The sequence below is a fragment of the Mauremys reevesii genome, linkage group 1 (genome assembly GCF_016161935.1).
Source record: "Mauremys reevesii isolate NIE-2019 linkage group 1, ASM1616193v1, whole genome shotgun sequence".
NCBI lineage: Eukaryota > Metazoa > Chordata > Testudines > Geoemydidae > Mauremys > Mauremys reevesii.
In genome coordinates, this window is record NC_052623.1 from 98404167 (window position 1) to 98425261 (window position 21095).

The 21095-nt window shown below is 40.3% G+C and overlaps 1 protein-coding gene across 10 annotated transcripts in view; it reads left to right on the top strand.

Annotated features, from left to right (window-relative positions):
• GPC6 (glypican 6) overlaps positions 1–21095 on the top strand; it is a 1136844-nt gene that overhangs the window by 352139 nt on the left and 763610 nt on the right. For 8 of the 10 annotated variants that reach the window (XM_039518904.1, XM_039518933.1, XM_039518927.1 and 5 more), the window contains one exon: positions 19165–19323. In XM_039518904.1, the coding sequence (XP_039374838.1) occupies positions 19165–19323 (159 nt within the window). Of the gene's footprint in view, positions 1–11860; positions 11932–19164; positions 19324–21095 lie in introns of all 10 variants that reach the window. The other 2 variants (XM_039518930.1, XM_039518934.1) reach the window with 1 other exon arrangement.

Below are 21095 nucleotides of genomic sequence, written 5' to 3' on the forward strand. Positions count from 1 at the left end.
ACCTTTGCCTCAGTATAACGCTACCTGATATAACATGAATTCAGATATAACACAGTAAAGCAGTGCTCCGGGGTGGGGGGCTGCACACTCTGGTGGATCAAAGCAAATTCGATATAACGCGGTATCACCTATAACGTGGTAAGATTTTTTTGGCTCCTGAGGACAGCATTATATCGAGGTAGAGGTGTACTAGGCACCTTCAATTCCTATTGACTTCATATGCAATTGAAGGGGCTCAGCACCTTGACTGCATTAGGCTCCTGAAGACAGATAATCATGAATATAGTAATTGTGAATGCAGTTTGTGCACAGGTCCTTGTATTTTTGAGACATGCCATTAATGCTCTATTTCATCTAAATTAGAATACTATGGTATTCAGCTACAATGATATGTGACATTCTCTCTACTTTTTATGAACTGAAAGAAGGCTTCTAAATAACAGGCCCATTGATAACATCGGTTGCAATTGTGGGATGCAGTTTTGGGATAAAAAAGACATTAGTCTTCCAGGAGATGTGATGGTCTCTTCATTTGTCCTGTCAAGAAGGATGTTTATGTCAAGTCAGTGTATCTCACCAAAATATAGAGGCTGAAGGCAGTCCAATTCTCTGTCACTAGTATAAGGCTAGTGTTAAGGAGCCTCTTTGAGGCAAGGGTGCCAGTTTGAGGAACTCTCCTTGCTTGACTACTGGCTTAGAAGATTTGCCCTTGTTATCTGTTTATCAGGTATAATGACTAAGTCTGCAGTTTGAGAGTTACAGGCAGCAGAGTTGAGGCCCGCAAGTCTTAAAGGGAGCACATAAGGTTTTCATAAAGGAATGGAATGGAGGGAAATAACTTACTGATTATGGTGATTGGGTTGAGTGGAATGGGTAAATCAGGAGGAGGTTTGCTAGCCATGTATGTGAAACAATTCCTTTAGGCTAGGATTTTCAAAAGAGCCTAAGGAATTTGGGTGTCCTTATGTTCCTTTGAAAATCCCAATGCGCCCATTATTGTCCCGTGATTGGTGGTATGTCCTGTGATTGGTAGGTAGGCTTTCACCCTTATAAAAGCATATAGCCTGTTTTGAATCTCAGCAGAAAGAAATGATGATGTTGGGCTGACCCCTGCTCCGATCTAGTGTATCTTGGTGTATTCTTAAACTGGATTTCAGTAAATAGAGGTTATCTGCGCTGAGTCTGACCTTATGCCAATATTATGCATGTGGTCACTGAATGTAGACTATTTTATAGGCTGTAATAAAGAGAGGTTAAATCAAGGACTATATGCAACTTCTGATAATGACTCCTATTTAATCACATACCAAATAAAAACTTCAGCTAATAACTGATAGTGTAAATTCATTTTAGGTTATGTTTGGCTAAACCTAATGCAACCCAAGTTTGTGGTTGTCACATCAGGTTTGCAGCTAGGAGCTCTACACCTCAGAGCCTTTTTAGAGGTGAACAAAGGAAGGGGAAGGAAAATCAAGACATTCTCATATCTAAATCTCTCTACCCACTTAGGCCTTGGCTGTGCATGTAATTAACTTTACGTATGTAAGCTGGCCTATTGAGTCTAATGGGATTACTCACCTGCATAAGTGGTGTCAGGATTGAGTTGGTTTTGACCTTTGTGGAGAGCTTTTGCAAAGTTAAGAGGTACCCTTAAGTTTGGGAAAGATAATAGTGAAGTTTATCTGGCAGCAAGGAACTGACTGGATTGCATAGCTGGTCATTTCCTGATTTTCTGTCCCTATCGTTATAAAATTGACTTTTTTTTTTAATTACAAAAAATCCATTTTTTTTTGTTGGATGCCAGCTGAACTCCACTGAAACACACACTTGTATCTATATATTTATAAATACATTGTAAGAGACTTGGGTATGACTGGACCAATTTAATACTGCCATAAAATGCCTTTACAAGACATGCATGAAAGTAGGAGTAGGTGTACTTCCAAAGCACTGTTAAAATAGTGGAAATAGTCATCTGGTTCTCATTTTAGGATGTCACTCCCTTAAGCGTCAGCTAAAATGTGCATAGATTATTTAATTACTTAAGGGAGAGTGAATTTGCAATGGAGGTGAAGGTTTGATAGCATCTTGCAACAAGTGGTCATGCAGCATGGACATAGAAAACAACCAGGGTTTTCAGGAGTGTTGAATGGAATCATTCAGCAAATTAGGCCTATAATGTGAACTTCATTGAATCAGTTCAACTGCAGAAAGAATCATCCTGAAATGCAGATACATTGGCCTGGATCCTCAAAGTTACTTTGGTGCATAAGCCCCAGTTTTACATGCTACTGCAATCCACAAAACCCCTACTTGGCTGCTGCCTTACCTTTAGGCTCCTAAACTCACTGAGTGACCAACTTTTTGCAGTAAAAGTTTTCTAGGCAACTAAGTGTACATGCCCAGAGGCAGAAACTGCTGCTTCACTCTGGATACCCAGATGCCTATTTCCTGACTAAATCCGAGAGTAATGGGTGAAAAATTGCTATCTTACCTTCAGGGTTCAATATGGTAGGCATGCTGAGAGACTGCCTAACTCAACACAAAACACTTGGGGAGGCAGGAAGCGGAGGTGCTTTCCTGAGCAATTCCCTAGCAGACTATGGGTCAGTCCTGGTATGAGTCTTTTTCCATCTCTCCCACTGAAGTTTTCCACTTTTAATTAAATATTGATTGGGCCAGAAAGCATAAGGATCACTCTATAGACCAGTGAGAGGGGCAGGGCTTTGTGGCATTTCCCACTGGCTAGTTCAGGCAGCTCCCTATCTTGTGTGCTGGCTTTTGTGGTGTCCCTTTATGGACTTGGGCCATTTTTCCCAGTGTCTTGATTCCTAGGAATAACTTTAAACACTTTCATGTAGAGTAGACATGCTCTCTGATTTTAAACATAATTATTAGTGCAATTAGCATTGCCTGTACGTTAATAGTCCTCATTGAAATCTATAAATCTGTCTTTCATCCATACAAAGCACCATGAGCAGATGATATATATATTTAGTTGCAACATGAATCCCTGATTTGTAATTTAGAAAAGTGTTAACTCAATTAAGAGATTTACACACAGGTGTGTGAGTGTTTCTCTACTTTTTTACAAACTGATCTGAACTTGTTTTCTGTCCTAGCTTTTACAGATGATAATTTGCTGCTTTAGGTCAGAAATACAACTATAATGGGCCAGATCCTTCTGGCTTTACTCCTGGAAGCAGTCCCAGCCAACCCTGGGATTTTTACCAGGCTGATTAATTCGCCAGTTCCATATAGGGAAAACATATTTATCGTGCTGTATATTTGATCAGGTATATAATTGTGCACATGTATACATTTGGGGCTAGATTTGTAAATTTGATCAGGTATAAAATTGTGCACATTTTCCTTTTAGCCCTAAGAAATGGGTTGAGTATGGCTGTCCAACTGCAGAAGCAGCCCAGGGAAGCCAGTGGGACTTAGTCTCCTAAATTATTGTTAGGAACTTTTGAAAACAGGACTGAGGCCCTTAAGTCACTGATGCATTTTGGGAAATTTCACTAGGGAGCTAACTTTTTTTTTTAAGATGTTGACATTTCTAAGTGAAGAGGGAGAGAAGCTGAGAAAATTGAAAGTCTTCTAGCAATTCTTGATGAACCTTCATTGCATGCAACCCCTTTTTAGTCACCCAAGATATACCAGGAAAGTAAAATAAAATCAGTCTGGCATTTGTATTGTTATTAGCTGATGGGGCAGGCAGAAAGAAAAAGGATAACTTGGGTTCACTGTAAAAGCAGCAAAGAATCCTGTGACACCTTATAGACTAACAGACGTTTTGCAGCATGAGCTTTCGTGGGTGAATACTTGCATCTGACAAAGTGGGTATTCACCCATGAAAGCTCATGCTGCAAAACGTCTGTTAGTCTATAAGGTGCCACAGAATTCTTTGCTGCTTTTACAGATCCAGACTAACACAGCTACCCCTCTGATACTTGGGTTCACTGGGAGATTTAAAAAATGAAACTTGGTAACAGGGAAAACCAGTGCCATTGACATGAAAACTCAATGTAGTAAATCATCAGAACAATGGGACTTTGGGGAATCTGTTTGGCAAGCCAAAATGCTTTTATTTTTCTTCCCATTTAGCAAGCCTCTGAAGCCAGTGAAGCACTGTAAGGGACATTACTACTACAGATGGGCCAAAGATGGAACCACTGACACAACTCACCCAGGCAAAAATTTTGGAGTTTTAGATCTGAATCATGTTTGTTCAAGAACCATATCTAGTTATACCTATCTCTGCTGCCTAGATTCATCACTATTTTCACAACAGCTATAGTCAGGAGCTCTTTTAGTCCCTGAAGTCATTTGTGTAAATGATCACCTGTTTAACTACCTCTAAAATTATTAGTACATTTTCCCAAGGATTAAAAATGATGCAACTTCCCATGAAAAATCTCTGGAAAAGATTTGGTGGATGATCAGCTGAACATGAGCTCCCAGTGTGATGCTGTGGTAAAAAGGGTTAATGCCATCCTTGTATGAGTAAACAGGGGAACTTTGAATAGGAGTACCTCTGTATTTGGCACGAATGTGACAGCTGCTGGAATGCTGTATTCTGTTCTGGAGTCCACAATTCAAGAAGGATGGGAGAGGGTCTAGAGAACAGCCACAAGAATGATGAAAGGATTAGAAAATATATGCTTTTATAGTGAGAGACTCATGGGCATCAATCAATTTAGCTTAACAAAGAGAGGTTCGGGTTTGATTTGATTATGAGCTATACCTACTTGGGGAACAAATATTTAATGAGCCCCTCAATCTGGTAGAGAAGGATATAACATGATCCAATGGCTGAAAGTTGAAGCTAGACAAATTCAGTCCGGAAATAAGACATACATTTTTAATAGTGAGAGAAATTAACCATTGAAATAATTTCCCAAGGGCCCTTTATCGCTGGCAACTTTTAAATGAAGACTGGATGTTTTTCTAAAAGATCTGCTCTAGGAAATATTTTGGGGAAGTTCTATGGCCTATGTTTACAGGAGGTCAGACTAGATTATCACAATGGTCCCTTCTGGCCTTGGAATCTATAAATCTGTGTAGCCCTCACTGTATTGCTGTGTATAGGGCAAGATGGCTGCAATGTAGAGAATCCCCACAATTCCCCTCCCCCTTTATAGACCGAGCTCAAGTGGCGAATAAATGTAGTGGAGCTTTGCTATAACAACCCCCCTTCCCTTACTCTCGCACCTGTTTAAACCCAACAAAGAGTTCCCCTGTGCAAGGAGAATACTCCACTGTCCAGTTATGATGGGAATCTGTCCAGTTTGCATTGTCTGAGCTTCACAAATTGGATGAAGCAGCCTGAAAAATCCAGCCCCAGATGTTTCGTTGATAGCACAATTCCAAAAGCACTTGTAGCAAATACAATACTAAACAATCCAGTAAAGTGCATAAGCACGAGTAGTCTGACTTCAGTGGCACTGCTCACATGCTTAACCTCAAGTAACCTTTTAAGTGGTTTGTTGAATTGAGACCTTAAGAAGTAATGGCAGGATCTGTTTCATAGAACATCTCCTATTACCTGGGCAATAGTAGATAGTGGTACCTATGTCAATTGCTGTACTCCACATTAATCTGCTATACTACTATAGCTGACTTTTTGCCAATTTACTCTGAAAAATGATGGTACGTTCATAATTGTCCTCACCTCAGTTTCTCACTTGAAATTATCTGTGTGCATTTCACACTTAATAGGCAATCTCATGCAATTTCTTCAGGGAATAGTGTGGTAGTCTGAACTTCTGCATGATGCTGCTTTTTGGAGTTTAGGGAAACCTTTGAGACCTTTTGGAGTTAACAAGTGGTTGCTATAGAAGATCTTAATTTTTTTTCTCTCCCAAGTCCTTGCTAGTGTACCTATGACTGAATGTTTTAATGCCATTTTATCTCATGATTATTAGTACTACTGTACATGTATATATTTATATTGCATTTAACAGAAAGGTAAACAAGGAATGCAGGAAAAGAAAAGGTCTTTTACAATCTTCTCAACCCAGTCAGTAAACCTTATTATTCTGTTCTAATAGTACCCAAGAATCCTAACCAGAAAATGGGCCCTATCGTGCCCACACAAGAGGGCATGTTTCCTGCCTTGAAGAGATTATTATCTAAACCTGCTATGTGGTTTAAAGAACCCTGAAAGCATTTTTTTTACTTCAGGTTTTCTATGTAAAATTTGTGCAACTGTCGTCATAATGAGGCATTGTGATGTGGGAATTATCAAATTTAAAGCAGAATAAATACCACTGAGATATAGAGGCAACCAACCAGGATGACAGCTGTGACACTTCACTTGTTTGAACTTCCGTTGTCTTCCCTTCCTGCTTGATGACTCTGTTCACTATTTAAATGAAAATTAAGGCAAGCACAGGTTCCTTTCTTTGGGACAGACCTGTTTGCCATCTTCTGTTTGGGCAGGGCTGTGGGGTTTGGAACATGTGTCAATAACACCATACAGGGGATTTTTATAACTTCACATATAATATTACCACACAGATTTTACCAGGACAATATTGACCAGCAAATTGAGTTCTCAAATGATATTTTACAAGGCATACTTTTGTACAGTATCAGATTATTACAGTAGTGTCTAGAGGGTGATTAGAGGGGTGTATTCCGTCACAGCAGCATAGAAGCTTAGCTGCTCACACAATGACCTTTTAAATACAATATTTTGGCAACCTTAAACATTTTTTTTGCCAGAACATAAGAACAGCCAGACTGGATCAGATGAGGGCCCATGTAGACCAGTATCCTGTCTTCTGACAGTGGTCCATGCCAGGTGCTTCAGAGGGAATGAACAGAACAAGCAATCATTGAGTGATCCATCCCCTGTCGTCCATTCCCAACTTCTTGCAGGCAGAGGCTAGACACAGTCAGAGTGTGGGATTGCATCCCTGCCCATCCTGGCTAATAGCCATTGATGGACCTATCTTCCATGAACGTATCTAGTTCTTTTTTGAACCCTGTTATAGTCTTGGCATTCACAACATCCACTGGCAACAGATTCCACAGGTTAACTGTGCATTGTATGAAGAAGTACTTCCTTTTGTTTGTTTCCATACCCCATATACATTTTTTTACCCTTCTCTGTACCTTTTCCAATTCTAATACACCTTTCTGAAAGGGGCTGACCAGGATTGCATGCAGTATTCAAGGTGTGGGCATACCATGGATTTATAGGACAAATTGCACCTCACCAACTCTGTAGATAAAACTTCGGGAGATGGGAAAATAGCCAGATTTGATAAAGTGTTCTTTCTATTCATAATGAAAAAGTCACTGGTCCCGTTCCCTGAAAAATCATGGTGTTTAGGTACATTGCTTGGCCCAATACCTGGTGCTCTTCTTTCAGCAGGAGTAGACTTTAATATCTTTGAGTGAATTAAACACCATATCAGAACTGATTTCAAAAAGACTTTTTGGAGTTGAAGCTACAGGGCTTGGGACACAGTGTCTGCTGTGCAATTGCAGCTAAACAGCGAGTCTCAATTTATGGTGAAAGAATGCAAATGTCTCACCCTTAAAGAATGCAAGTAAAGAAATTGGAGGATAAATTAAGACCTAGGGAGAAGGGGATATTGATAGAATACTGAGGATCCCATAGAAGTCAGAGAGAGAGATAGAGAGAGAGCACTCGCATTCTTAGCCTATAGGTTGCCGACCCCTGTTATGGCACACAAGCTGATTTACCGTGGCATGCTGCTGCCAGTCTGGGGTTCCATCCACCGGCCCCTGTAAATGTAAAATGTATTACTGGCATGCGGAACCTTAAATTACAGCGAATAAATGAAGACTTGGCACCCCACTTCTGAAAGGTTGCCAACCCCTGGCTTATAACAATGTTTTTGAACATCCAGAAATTTCCATTCAGATTGTTAAAATACCTGGAGCCCCTTTATTTTTCCACTGGAAAAGGCCCACCGCAGTAACACAGTTCTATTATCCTGCACAGCTATAGTATGCTGATAAAGAAAAGCTTAAGAAGGAAGCTGGAAACATTCATCATTCATTTCCAGAAAGTTATCTTACATTGGATGAAAAGAGAAAAATTTAAGCAGATAACCACAGAGAAGTCTTGACATACACATGGGGATTTCCTTTCACGTTGATCTTTAATCATAGAGGTCAAACCTTTACCATTAAAACACTTGCATGGCAAGAACTCTGTTACATTTGGTTATTGATTTTTATTATTGTTGTTGTACCTTGCCAAGTATTACAGGCTTCAGGGGCCTCCACAAAAGGACAAGAATAGAGAGTTGAGAACTTGTTCAGCCCCACTGTGACAGAACCAGATACAAAAGACAGCATAGACTAACAGTGGAACCAGATCCTCAGGAATTGGAGAAATAGTGGAAACCTGAAATAAAATTGGACTGAGCTAAGCTATCATCTGTCTTTTTATGATGAGGCTTTCATTTTTCTCTTTGATGCTCTTGTTTCAGTGCAGTGGAAGCTGGCTGACATTAACGAGGTATCGTTACTGTTCATGATATGGGGTGAACATTCATGTGCTGTGGTAAACAATATTTAAACAGAACTTTCAAATTTCCATTAACTCTTTCATGCTTTGTAATTTTCACCATGATCGTGCAATAATACCTATGTACTAGATCAGGGATCGGCAACCTTCAGCACGTGGCCTGCCAGGGTAAGCCCCTTGGTGGGCCGGGCCAGTTTGTTTACCTGCCGTGTCTGCAGATCTGGCCAATCGCAGCTCTCAATGGCCGTGGTTCGCCGCTCCAGGCCAATGGGGGCTGCGAGAAGCTGCGGCCAGCACATCCCTCAGCCTGCGCTGCTTCCCGCAGCCCCCATTGGCCTGGAGCAGTGAACTGCGGCCAGTGGGAGCCATGATCAGCCGAATCTGCGGACGTGGCAGGTAAACAAACTGGCCCGGCCTGCTAGGATGCTTACCCTGGTGGGCTCTGTGCCAAAGGTTGCCAAACCCTGTACTAGATTCACCAGTCCGTTAAACTACATTGTACAATGTAAGAGGTGCAAAGTGGGTGAGGATAGCCGATGGAGAATTTCTCTTGAGTAGAGGAACTCTCCATGGACATATAGCTGGAGGAAGTGGCTCTGCTGCCTCCTGTGTTAGCTGCCCTCCTTATTGTTGTAAGAGGAGGAAGTGTTTTTTTTCCCAGGGGTGGGGTCTAAGCAGGGTATGGTGTGGGCAGCAAGGGGCATCCAGAAGCAGAACTCTGCTATGCCTTACCCTTAAATGGCATAAGGGCCATTATGTGGAAGTCAGAATAGATGCAATGCTTCTCCCACTACACTCGAGTTGATCTGAGTTGCATGACTTTAGGAAAAGCGTAAATAATTCTTTCTCAGGCTCAGACAATTGATGTTGCATGAGGAGTTGTCATTATCTATGGGTTAGTGGGGTGAATAACCTGAAGGTGTGGAACGGTAGAAAGACTTTATCAGCATGAGTTTGAGATGGCTGTATTACTCCACACATAGTGAAGCCATATGAAAAATTGAAGAGCCAAGTGACTAAAAACTCTTATGTAATTTTTTTGTAACATGTGGCATATATAGAATACACAATGATGGGCTGCAAAGGTTTTTTCAGCTTGAGTCTGGGACTATCTGCATAACTCACTTGTATGTTATGTGATTCACGCAAACTCATGCTGATCAAACCTTTACAAATCCACCCTCATTTACTCTCTCCGGCTATCTAATAATAAAACTGTTTTGAGAACAGCCTATTAAGTGTGAAAAAACCTAGTTGCATTATAGTTTATGGGCAAAGAAAAGCTGTATGCATGATTTATTCTATTCCCACTTGTGCTGACTTTGGAGTAAACAGGGTCATCTTTACATTGTATATAAGACATTCCTGCTATTATAGCAGGGATATAATAAAGAGTAAAATCAATTGGGGGCATGAGAGGAGTTAGCTGTCATCCCCTGGAGGAAACACGCTTCCAAACCACAAAATTATAGCCAAGTAGCCAGCAAGATGATGAAACTGCACAATGCTGAATCATAGTATGCCTTTCACAAAGCACTGGACAAAATGTCAGTAATACACACCCCAAGAGATAGCTAAAGATTCTTCTCACAAACTGCTATCAAAAACCAATTGTCTAACTGTATATGCCTGGAAAATAAAAATGAACCTGAATGTAGGAGAAGTGGAGCAGCTTCCAGTAGTTTAGCTAGGAAGACTCGAGAGACTCTATCCCTTTCTTTAGCAGCTGTGTAGTCCTAGTATGAACAGGTTTGCCTTGGCCTCAGTTTCAGTGTCTTATTATTGAGGGCTTCCCAAGGACAATACGATCAGGACTTCTTGTAAGTGAATGTTCCCTGTGGGACACATAATGAAGAGACTGTTAACTAATTATCAGTCTGTTTGGAAGACATTCATTTTTTAATTGACCTCAAGGAACAAACAGAATTTGAGGAAAAATTATTTGCGTTGAAGGCAAACAGATGAGTCACTTTCTTTCAGGATGGGAGAGGGTTGGTTTAACAGGATCAGGTGGACACACAACGCTTCTTGTTTAGCTGCTAAAAATTTAAAAGGATCAAGAATTGTATGCAGGCACTGTGTATATGTCACATTGACTTTTTTTCATTCAGATATTATGTTTTATGCAAATATTGTTTCAGTCCTCTCTGAAATGTTGCAATAGAATTCATTTAAATCATAATATATTTCAATAGGAAAGTTCAATTCTGCAATTTGAATGCCAGGTGCAGTTTCACTGAGGCTGCTCGTGGGGCTGTTATACCCCCACAGAGAAGATAATTGCATCAGAAGGAGCTTCAAGACTGTTGGTTAGGGAACAGTCTTTGGTCCAGCAAAAGTATATTATAATTTTCATCACTTGAATGAAATGATTGGCTGAAATGATTATAAAATGCAACATTTTTTGTTTTGTTACAGTTTAGTATTTTAAAACTATTCAATAATTGTTGTTAATTCACTGCTATTTTGTTGGAATCTGCAAACATGTATGAGTCAAACACTTCATAGAATCATAGAATATCAGGGTTGGAAGGGACCTCAGGAGGTCATCTAGTCCAACTCCCTGCTCAAAGCAGGACCAATCCCCAACTTGAAAGTGCTAAATATTTTTTATGGGCAAAAATAATTTCACACCATAGAAAATGAACAAAGTGCTTCATAACAATAAGCCCATCCACTTGATTTCTCAATTAGTCTTTTAACATACATCTGAGAATACTGATTGGACGAGCCTGTGTTCAGAAAGCTCTAGATTCCACCACCATTATTTCCCAAAGGAATGGAGAAGTGTTATTTAATTCCAATTTTAAAAAACTTATTTCTTATTTTTGTCAAGTAGGACACAAATCTGAGTTCTTTCCACATCTTAAAGAGAAAATATTCCTTCTGAGACTGAGTAGATGAAAAGTTTTTTTGCTAAAGAATAATTTTTTCTCCTTTTGTTCTTCATCACTTTTTTGTTTTCTGTAAACTGAAATGTTTTCAAGGAAATTTTACATTCTTGGTAGTTTCTCCAATTTTGTTTCTTGTTTCTCTGTTAGATTTGAAGGACTGACATGATATTTTTGATGGCCTTAGCTTTAGTCCTCCAGTTGGATCCTTGTGGGCAGACCTTTGCCTTGCGTACAGCCACATTGACAAGGGTCCATCCACATTGATTTGATTTGCAAGATGAAGGACACTTCTTTTTTAAAATCTCTTCTGTCTTTTGTAGACACTGCGATTTCTCAGACAGCAACTGAGTTCGAATGCCCACAAAGCGCTACCATTGTGTGTCTTAACATTCATTTACTGCTGGATTTACAAAGCAGGGCACAAATATTAACTGTATAATTCTATTTACAGCAATCATACTCCTGAATGCCTGCAGGCGGAGCAGTACGAATAGCGGAGTTTATTGTTGGCTTTTATTTATGGTGAGGGCAGAAATTAACTACCTCATAAAGAATTATTATTCCTGCAATTGTAAAATGAACAGCATCATCCATAAGAAATCTGGCTGACTTAAAATGATTTATATAAGCATGTTTCCACATTTAATATTGTGACCTTGGTGTTACTGATAGTTGTGGACAGGGCTTCAGAAGAACCGTAATCTGTTGGGGGAAATATAAAGGTTAATTTTATATTACATAATGCTTTCCGATATGTTCAGATTGTACTCCTCCTACCATACATAGATAACTTGTGGCACTTTGATAGACTGGTAGAAGCCAATTATTCAATTTATGTAATTTTTTTAAAAAGCTCTAGTAAGCTTTTATAATTTTATGGCATGTTGTGGGGACACCAAACTACTGTGTATTTGAATATAAAACAACTGCCTTGTAAATTGTTTTATTACATTCAAAGTGCCATACAAGCAAGATTACCAAATTCAACTGTAAAATTTGCCAGTTTGGAGGAAGTGAAGACAGGTGTGAGATTATAGCTGTAATAAAACTGAAACTGAATACTAGTAGCTGAAATTGTAGCAGGCAATTGGTTTGATTTATATAACATAAGCCACAAAAGGAGAGAGATGTAAGTCAGCAACTTTGGTTGGAAACACAGTGGTTAGATGAGATGTAGTAGGTCACTAGGAACTGCTGAATTAATACTTGTTTGATTCCAGCATAGTGCTGGTGCAGCAGAAACTACATGCAGTCGAGCTTATCTATGGAGACACCATTTTCAAAAAGGAAAAACTAGCCACTCATGCCATATAATCTTTGAAAATGTAAAACATAAGGAGTTTCACAGAGCAAGAGGTGGTACATCAGTTGTGAGCACAGTAGTAGCCTGTAAAATACTTAAGATGTGTAAATACCCAGATCAGTAATTTAAACCCCTTTTGTCTGAGTCCTGGGACAATGCATAACAAAACTGAAATGGAAAATGAGCCTGCACCAGGAAATAAGGGAAGCACAATAAAAATAGTCTCTAGAATTACTTCCAATCTTGGCAGGCTTGATATCGCTGATGGAGAAACCTTACATAGAATCAGCAAAAACTTTCTTAAAGAATAATAAAAAAAATGTAGAAGAAAATGTGAAAAAGCAGAGTTGTGACATCTTCTGTTTTCCTTAAAGTGAGTGAACTGGATGTTCTGCCAAAACTTAGTAATATCAACTATGGCAAACAGAAAAGTTAAAGAAGGAAAATAAAGATAAATGATTAAATAATTATAGACAGGACTGGGAGAGCCAACTATTAGTTAGGTTGGCTGACACTTCCTATTATAAGACCCTGTTTTCATTTGTGTATAATTTTGCCAGACTTGCACCATTTGGGCTGAAATTTTCCAACCTGACTCTGTGTGTGGGTGTCAGGCTGACTATGTCTGTTTTTCTTTTTCTTTTTTTTTTTTAAATTTCAGCCAAAACAGTCCAGCCATTTCTGAGAATGAGATTAGGGGAAAATACATTGCTTTGCCTGTATTAAAAAATTGTGGGGCCAGTTCTTTTAAATCAGGGGTCAGCAACCTTTCAGAAGTGGTGTGCCGAGTCTTCATTTATTCACTCTAATTTAAGGTTTTGCGTGCCAGTAATACATTTTAATGTTTTTAGAAGGTCTCTTTCTATGTCTAAAATATATAACTATTGTTGTATGTAAAGTAAATAAGGTTTTCAAAATGTTTAAGAAGCTTCATTTAAAATTAAATTAAAATGCAGAGCCCCCGGACCAGTGGCCAGGACCCAGGCAGTGTGAGTGCCACTGAAAATCAGCTTGTGTGCCGCCTTTGGCACGCGTGCCATAGGTTGCCTACCCCTGTTTTAAATGTTCTAGCTCAGGGTTTCTCAAACAGGGGTCGCCGCTTGTGTAGTGAAAGCCCCTGGTGGGCCGGGCCAGTGTGTTTACCTGCCCCATCCGCAGGTCCGGCCGATTGTGGCTCCCACTGGCCGCAGATCGCTGCTCCGGGACAATGGGAGGTGCAGCGCTTCCACTTCCAGCAGCCCGCATTGCCCCAGAGCAGCGATCTGCAGCCAGTGGGAGCCGCGATCGGCCGGACCTGCGGATGGGGCAGGTAAACACATCGGCCCAGCCCACCAGGGGCTTTCCCTACAGAAGCAGCGACCCCTGTTTGAGAAACCCTGTTCTAGCTCCCTCGTGTTATGGGGCAAGGAACTTGAAATTTGGCAGGGGGTACCCTTTATGTCACAGTTGTGCTTTCTGACATGTCCATGAAAAGTTACCCAAATTTGAGTAAGTTATAAGCCTTTGAAAAATTGCAGTTTGCCCAGGCTCATTAGAAGATTGCTAGAGCTTAACAGCTAAAATCTGCAAAGATTCTATCCTCACCAGGGCCGGCTCCAGGCACCAGCGAAGAAAGCAGGTGCTTGGGGTGGCCAAAGGAAAGGGGCAGCACATTTGGGTCTTCTGCGGCAATTTGGCCGCGGGTCCCTCAGTTCCTCTTTGAGCTGCTGCCAAAGTGCCTCTGCAGAGGAAGAGAGGGAGCGAAGGACCTGCCACTGAATGACCACCGAAGAATGAAGTGGCACGATTGAGTTGCCACCGAAGTGCTGCTGATTGGCTTTATCTTTTTTTTTTTTTTTTGGTTCGCCTCTTGGGGTGGCAAAAAAGCTGGATCCGGCCCTGATCCTCACTAAGCATGCTTCAGCCCCTCACAGGTTCTAGGTGTGATCAGACTGCACATGCGACCATCCCAACACACTGATCTGCTCCAGTCCAGGACTATGTGGGTTAGAAAAATGTTCCTTGTCTGTAATGGTTGCTCCCAGCTGCTCTGGAGTGTGTCTGAGCACTGGAACTGAGAGCGGGGAGTCTGTCTCTCCTTTGCTGTTAATCTCTCTCTCACTCACACTCACACACCCCTACCCCCACTCCCACCCCCAACTGGGCCCTGGACAGCATGGAGGAGGAAGCCATCTATTCAAATACAAAGGGACACAGCTGGATGAAGGAAGAGGGAAAGGAGTAGATTGGGAAAGGGATCTGGTGAGAGGGGAAGAAACTGACTGAGTTGGGAAGGGAGCCTGGGAATGGTTGGACTGGGAGCAGAGGGAGGGGAGGCATGGACTGGTTGGGCAGGAAGGCTGGGACAGGTTGACTAAGGGATTGGGAGCTGGGCTTGGCTGGGCTATGAAACTGGCAGTTCCTCGTTAACTTAGCACTGTCCATCCTGTGAACTGAATGAGGCAGGGGTCCTATGGAAAAAAATAGGACATAACCATGTAATTAAAGACTGTCAAAATGCATACATACACAAGGGGCCAAATTAAAATTGCATCAGCAACATTAATTCTGGCATTTCCTAACTCTCGAGTACTTGATTTTGCCACCTTAATAATGTTCTTTTGATGTTGTTTTACTGTGTGCAATATGTAATAATGGTGCAGCCTTTTAGCACATAATGCAGCTTGATGTTGAATTATCCACCCAGGAGCACAATGATTTCAGGGACTAAAGCTACGTGTTTTACTTTTAATATTTTAATGAGTGTTATTATCAATAGATAGTTACCTTTGGTATCATGGAGGAAAGCAGATTTTAGGGGTAAAAACATATGTTCAGAGGACATTCTTAGATGAGATGGAGCCTGCTTGAAATTAAACCAAAATGGCCATCTTCCATAGAAAGGACTTTGATAAAAGATAGTTAGTGGGATGATTCTGCTAACATTGTGAAATTTAAGAGCCACTAGATGTGTATTAAAAGCTTACAATAGACAAACAGGAAAATTTTCAATAGTGCATAGGTGACAGCAGGGGCGGCTCTAGGTATTTTGCCGCCCCAAGCACAGCAGGTAGGTTGCCTTCGGCGGCTTGCCTGCGGGAGGTCCCCGGTCCCGTGGATTTGGCGGCACGCCTGCGGGAGGTCCGCCGAAGCCGCGGGATCAGCGGACCCTCTGCAGGCATGCCGCCGAAGGCAACCTGCCTGCCACCCTCGCGGCAACCGGCAGAATGCCCCCCGTGGCTTGCCGCCCCAGGCACGTGCTTGGCGTGCTGGTTCCTGGAGCCGCCCCTGGGTGACAGAGTACTGTGTCTGTATTCAAAGCAGTGTCCAGGTGACCTAGGCACTTTTGAGAAGAGGACTTTGAAACCTACATCATTTATGTGCTTTTCAATAATTTACTTGGGTGCCTGAAGTTAAGCTCTGAGTTCATATTAAGCATCCAGTTAAGTGGCCTATTTTCAAAATGTGTGAGCATCCAGCAACTCTCACTGACTTAAGCAGGGAGCTGCTGTGTGCTCATTAGTTTTGAAAATCAGGCCACTTAACTGAATGCCTAAATACGGATTCAGGAGCCTAACAGATAGACAGTCCATTTTGAACATCTTGTCCTGATTGTCTCCTGCAACATTTTTATATATAAGATTTAAGGACCTGTTCCTGTTCATTTGAAGTCAGCAAGACTCTTCCAATGACTTCAGTGAGCTTTGAATCAGGAGAATTTGAAGTAGAAAGTAACTTTTGCTTAATTCTGTAATCTGGCACGTACTTTCAATGTAGGAAATAAAATGAGAAAAAAATTGTTTGGAAGCAGAATATGAAGAGTACAAATAGTATTATGTTTTTAGGTCTGCACTAAGATGCAAGAAGTATGTGGAAAAAGAAAGATGAGCTAGAAGTGTTACTAATGCTTGTTCTAATCTAGTGGGCATAATTGAAACCTGATGGGAAGGTTCTCATAACTGGAATGTCCATATAGAAGGGTACAATATGGGGAGAGGAAGTGGATTAGTGGTATTAGATATCTAGAGTTTTTATGATACCAAGGAAATCCACATTTCAACCATTAAGGAAGTGGTGGTTGAAATTATTGGGTAAGGATATAAGTAATGAAACAAATGAGAACACACAGTCTGGTAAGGGGAAAAAATAAAAATTGCACCAAAAAAAAAGGGGGGGGGAGAGAGAGACAGAAAAAGAAAAATAAACAGAATGAGTTCCTGGCAGTCAAGGAGGTGAGATGGGCTTTTATAACAAATTGGTGATCGATGCAGTAATAAAGAGAAAGTAGGCCTGCAAATAAATGGGACAGAGGAAATTAATGATGCTACACAATATCTGAAATACTGAACTCCTTAGGCCTTATTGCACTTTGATATTTTGAATGAAATAATGATAATATCTAAAACTGTGGCTATTCATAGTTACGCACCAAACCTTGATTATTAGCTGTTATTCAATAGAAACGACAACAAACAGGTGCAATATCTGATAAGGCCAACAAAAAACAGATGTGGGAGAAAAAGAGAGGAAAGGAATAAATTCCAAAGTTCATGAGAACATGTTAAAAAGAGAGACAAAAAGAAGTAGTTGTGATATAAAGGAAGCATAAACTATCCCCGAAGCCGGAAAGAGGAAAGTACGTGTTTCTCCAGAGTTTTCAGTTGCAAACCAGAAGGCTATTGAGTCTTTTTGTGTGAGGATTTTCTGACATTTGGAATGGGGATGTCTAGCAACGTTTTCTTAGTGGTACATAATCACTTCAGATGGGCAAATCTGCTTGTAATGACAGATTTTCAAAGGCATTTAATGTTCAATCTTCTTTCTGTTTCTGACCTCTAATAAGAAGTGAGATCATCACTAACATCCACCACTCTTTTTGTTTGTATAGTGCCTAGCGTAATGGGGTTGTGGTCCATGACTAGGGCCTCCTAGTTAAGACTGCAGTACAAATAAGTAGTAAGAGTGATGATGAAATAACCCTCCTTCAAGATGTATCCTGTCTCCATTTTTTGTAAAGTTTTCAGATTTCTAAAAGAAATTTCCTATGTGAAAACTCACAGAGGAACAAATTAAATCTTTGAAGGTTATTGGGAATGATTGCACTTCAGAACAAAAGGCTTTTAAAAAATGGAATAAAGTAAGGGCAGATTCACGTGCAACACAATGCTTGTTCTAAGCATGTGTATTTATTTTTAATACCTCAATTGTTTTGATGGTGCAATAACTAAATTATATCTCTTCTGAAAGCTACCCAAGGCCTGGTTCTCACTCATGTTCAGAAACTCACAAAATTTAAGTGCAAAGTGGCCTTGGTGTAATGAGAATCAAGCCCCCAGTATGTATTTAATCCTTGAGCTTTGTCCATCATCTTATTTGTGTCATATAAAAGTTTGCAGAGGAATTTAATCAGGATATAGTATATGAAAAGCTAAATGCTTTCATTGCTTTACAAGAAGAGGCCTATCATTTTTCTTACTTCTCAGCAGGGAGGTGGAATTCTCTCCTTTCATACAGCACTGGCTAAACATTTCTGACACCCAGAGTACATCATCAATTGGAAATTCACATTTCATGTAATAACAGACCATTTTAATTTCATGAGCTACAGAATTGGCTTCCACTTGGAAATTGCACTGAAGAAGGCAATATTGTCACTGCATAAAGAGAGAAATCTATTGAATTAAATAAGAGGCTTTCATTACCTTTTACGTTGCATTTCCATATAGCATAAGCATTAATTAAACCCTTCATCACGTTCTTGCTTCAAGTGGAGCATTTGCTGTGTCTGACAAGAAATGTCATCCAAGAAAATGTGTGGAACCCAAACATTGCTATTAAAATACACTTGTTTGAGCAGAAGGAAGAAAGTGGAAAGAAAGTGTTGCTGTACTAAGGCAGTCAAACAGGCAGAAAGACACATCAGGGAAACATCCTCTTTCTTCCCTTTGATGCCCAGGCCAACCTTTTGTGTCTAACAGAGTATGGCAAAGCTGCCAAAATTGGTAATTCTCATATCGGAGGTCTGGTAGAGAGAAAGCTCTGAAAGCTTTATTACTAGCCTTGTCGCCAGGTATTTCTCAGAACATTTCAAATGCAAGCAAGGAGCAAGCAACTGTCCTCGAGATTTACATAAAGGGATTCTTCAATTAAGAATCAGTTTAACCTTGACAGAGTCTCATTTGAACTGCAAAGCTTACCAAAATGGCATTGCAAAGACAAAAGTCCCTATTTGGCAAGGAATCCAAGACTGAGGCTAAATTGTAGGTCAGATGCAAAGTGTTCCCATATTAGGACTGGAGGGTCAGGGAAATGGTCTAGCAGAGAAATGATTGTTTCTATATTTGATGAGTATGTTTGTTCATGCACTCTAAATAAAAAGATGTGCATTTCATGAGCACTGTGTACATTAAGGTAATCACAACCCGTTGCTCATTTTTTATAAGTAAACAATATACTTTCTCTTACTATTGCAGGGGAACATTTGAGAATCTGTCCTCAGGAGTATACATGCTGCACCACAGAAATGGAGGACAAGTTGAGCCAACAGAGCAAATTGGAATTTGAAAACTTGGTGGAGGAAACAAGTCACTTTGTGCGCACCACCTTTGTGTCCAGGCACAAGAAGTTTGATGGTAGGTTGGGATATAATTTGCTTACTCTTTGAAGGTTGAGAAAATGAGCCTTCCAATTGACTTCCGGAGTTGTACACGAGTCCATTATTCAGAATATATTCTGATTTTGTTTCCTTTACAGTTTGATACCACTGTTGCAGTTATCACTTTGGCTAAGATAAGGGTTAACTTTACAGCTTGTGCCCTTTATCAGCTCTGTGACTATTGCCTTTAATTACAATAACATAAAGAATCAGGCAGCTGAGTGTCTGCAGACTTGGCTATTTTTTTTAAGAGAAGGAGAGAGATCAGCATAAGAGACATCATTTTTCCTCTCCTAATTTCAAATGCAATTTTTAGGCTTGAAATTACATTCACTGTTGCAAGATGAACTATGGACCTTCCATGATTTTTTTTTTTTTTTTACGGTAAAGCTTTTTTTGTAGTCTGTAGCCTGGCTTACTCTTTCTTCTGAGTGCCAGTGCTTTCCCTGTGGAGTATAGTGTCCTTCTTAGCACCCCTGGCTTGCACACACATGGGAGGAATTTCACTACAAACCACTCAGGAAGTAATGAAATCTTCTACTTCTGCAATAATTGACAGACAGATATTTGGTTATTTTTCTTTCTATTCAGTACTATGATCTCTCCTTTCTCCAGTTTAGGAAGATCTGGGAAAGGGATCAGAGACTTGCTCTAACAATTCACCCACAGTAGTTTTCTTTAGCAATGAATGTAAAATGATTTTTGTCTCCCTTGGGCGTTGTTTATTAAATAAATCTTTCTCATTATAAATCACAAAGTAGTAAGTGCTAAAAACTAGTTTAATATGTTCAATCACCGCTTCGTCCATATACATATTCATCTGAGGTCCAGATATATTTTGACTGTCTCCTTCTATGTATTTCATAATATGTATATATGGGAAAGATGCTTCTCTTTAGGAACTGTGTATGGCACATGCCCAGAGGAGTATAACCTGCATGGCAAAGGAGAAGCAGAGTTTTCTCTGCATGTTTCTCTCCCCATGCAGAACTTCATGGCAAGGATCTGTGCACATCTGTTGTTGCTGGGACAGGATGGAAGAAAATAGAAATGTGTTAGACTGGATCTCCAAAAGGGATTGGAAGTTTGGCTAGAGGACAATGAGGGCTCATTTGTGTAACCTCATGGGGATAGCTGGTTGAATGCTGATGCTGTGTGGGCAATTGGAAACCAGTATCAGCAATTCTATGTATAAAGAGTGAGGATGTGTGTTGTTATTATTTTATTTTATTATATTTTAATTTTCAATTAAGAAGCCAAAAGGGGGCAGAGGAAGGTTCCACATTAAAGTTGTAAAGTGAAATGCTGAGAGAGATTGTAGCTTTTAGGATAATACCATTTTCCTTATTCCATTAAAGTTTTGCTTTGCTGTGAGAAGAATGTGACTTTCTGTGATAGCTTCCCACTGTCACATGACAAGTAAGACAAGCAACCGTGGTGATGGTGGGGAGAGTGTGAAGAGGAGCACTGTGGAAAGTTTTAGGGAGGCATATATTTCCCACTTCTTTCAGCAGAGGGGAGAAGGCTGCTATGGATTCCCTATCACCTTCTCCCAGCCCTGATGTTGCTATAATTTACAGCGTGGAAACTGATTCTTGGAGGGAATGCTGGTAACGTGCATTCAGGTAACAAAGTGATGGTGTGGTATGAATTAATTATTTAATCTTTTAATTGTATAATCTGTTGCATGTGATTTGGAGCTGACTGTGTAGCGTGCACCTTCAGGATTCTGTTTGGCTTTGTGAAAAT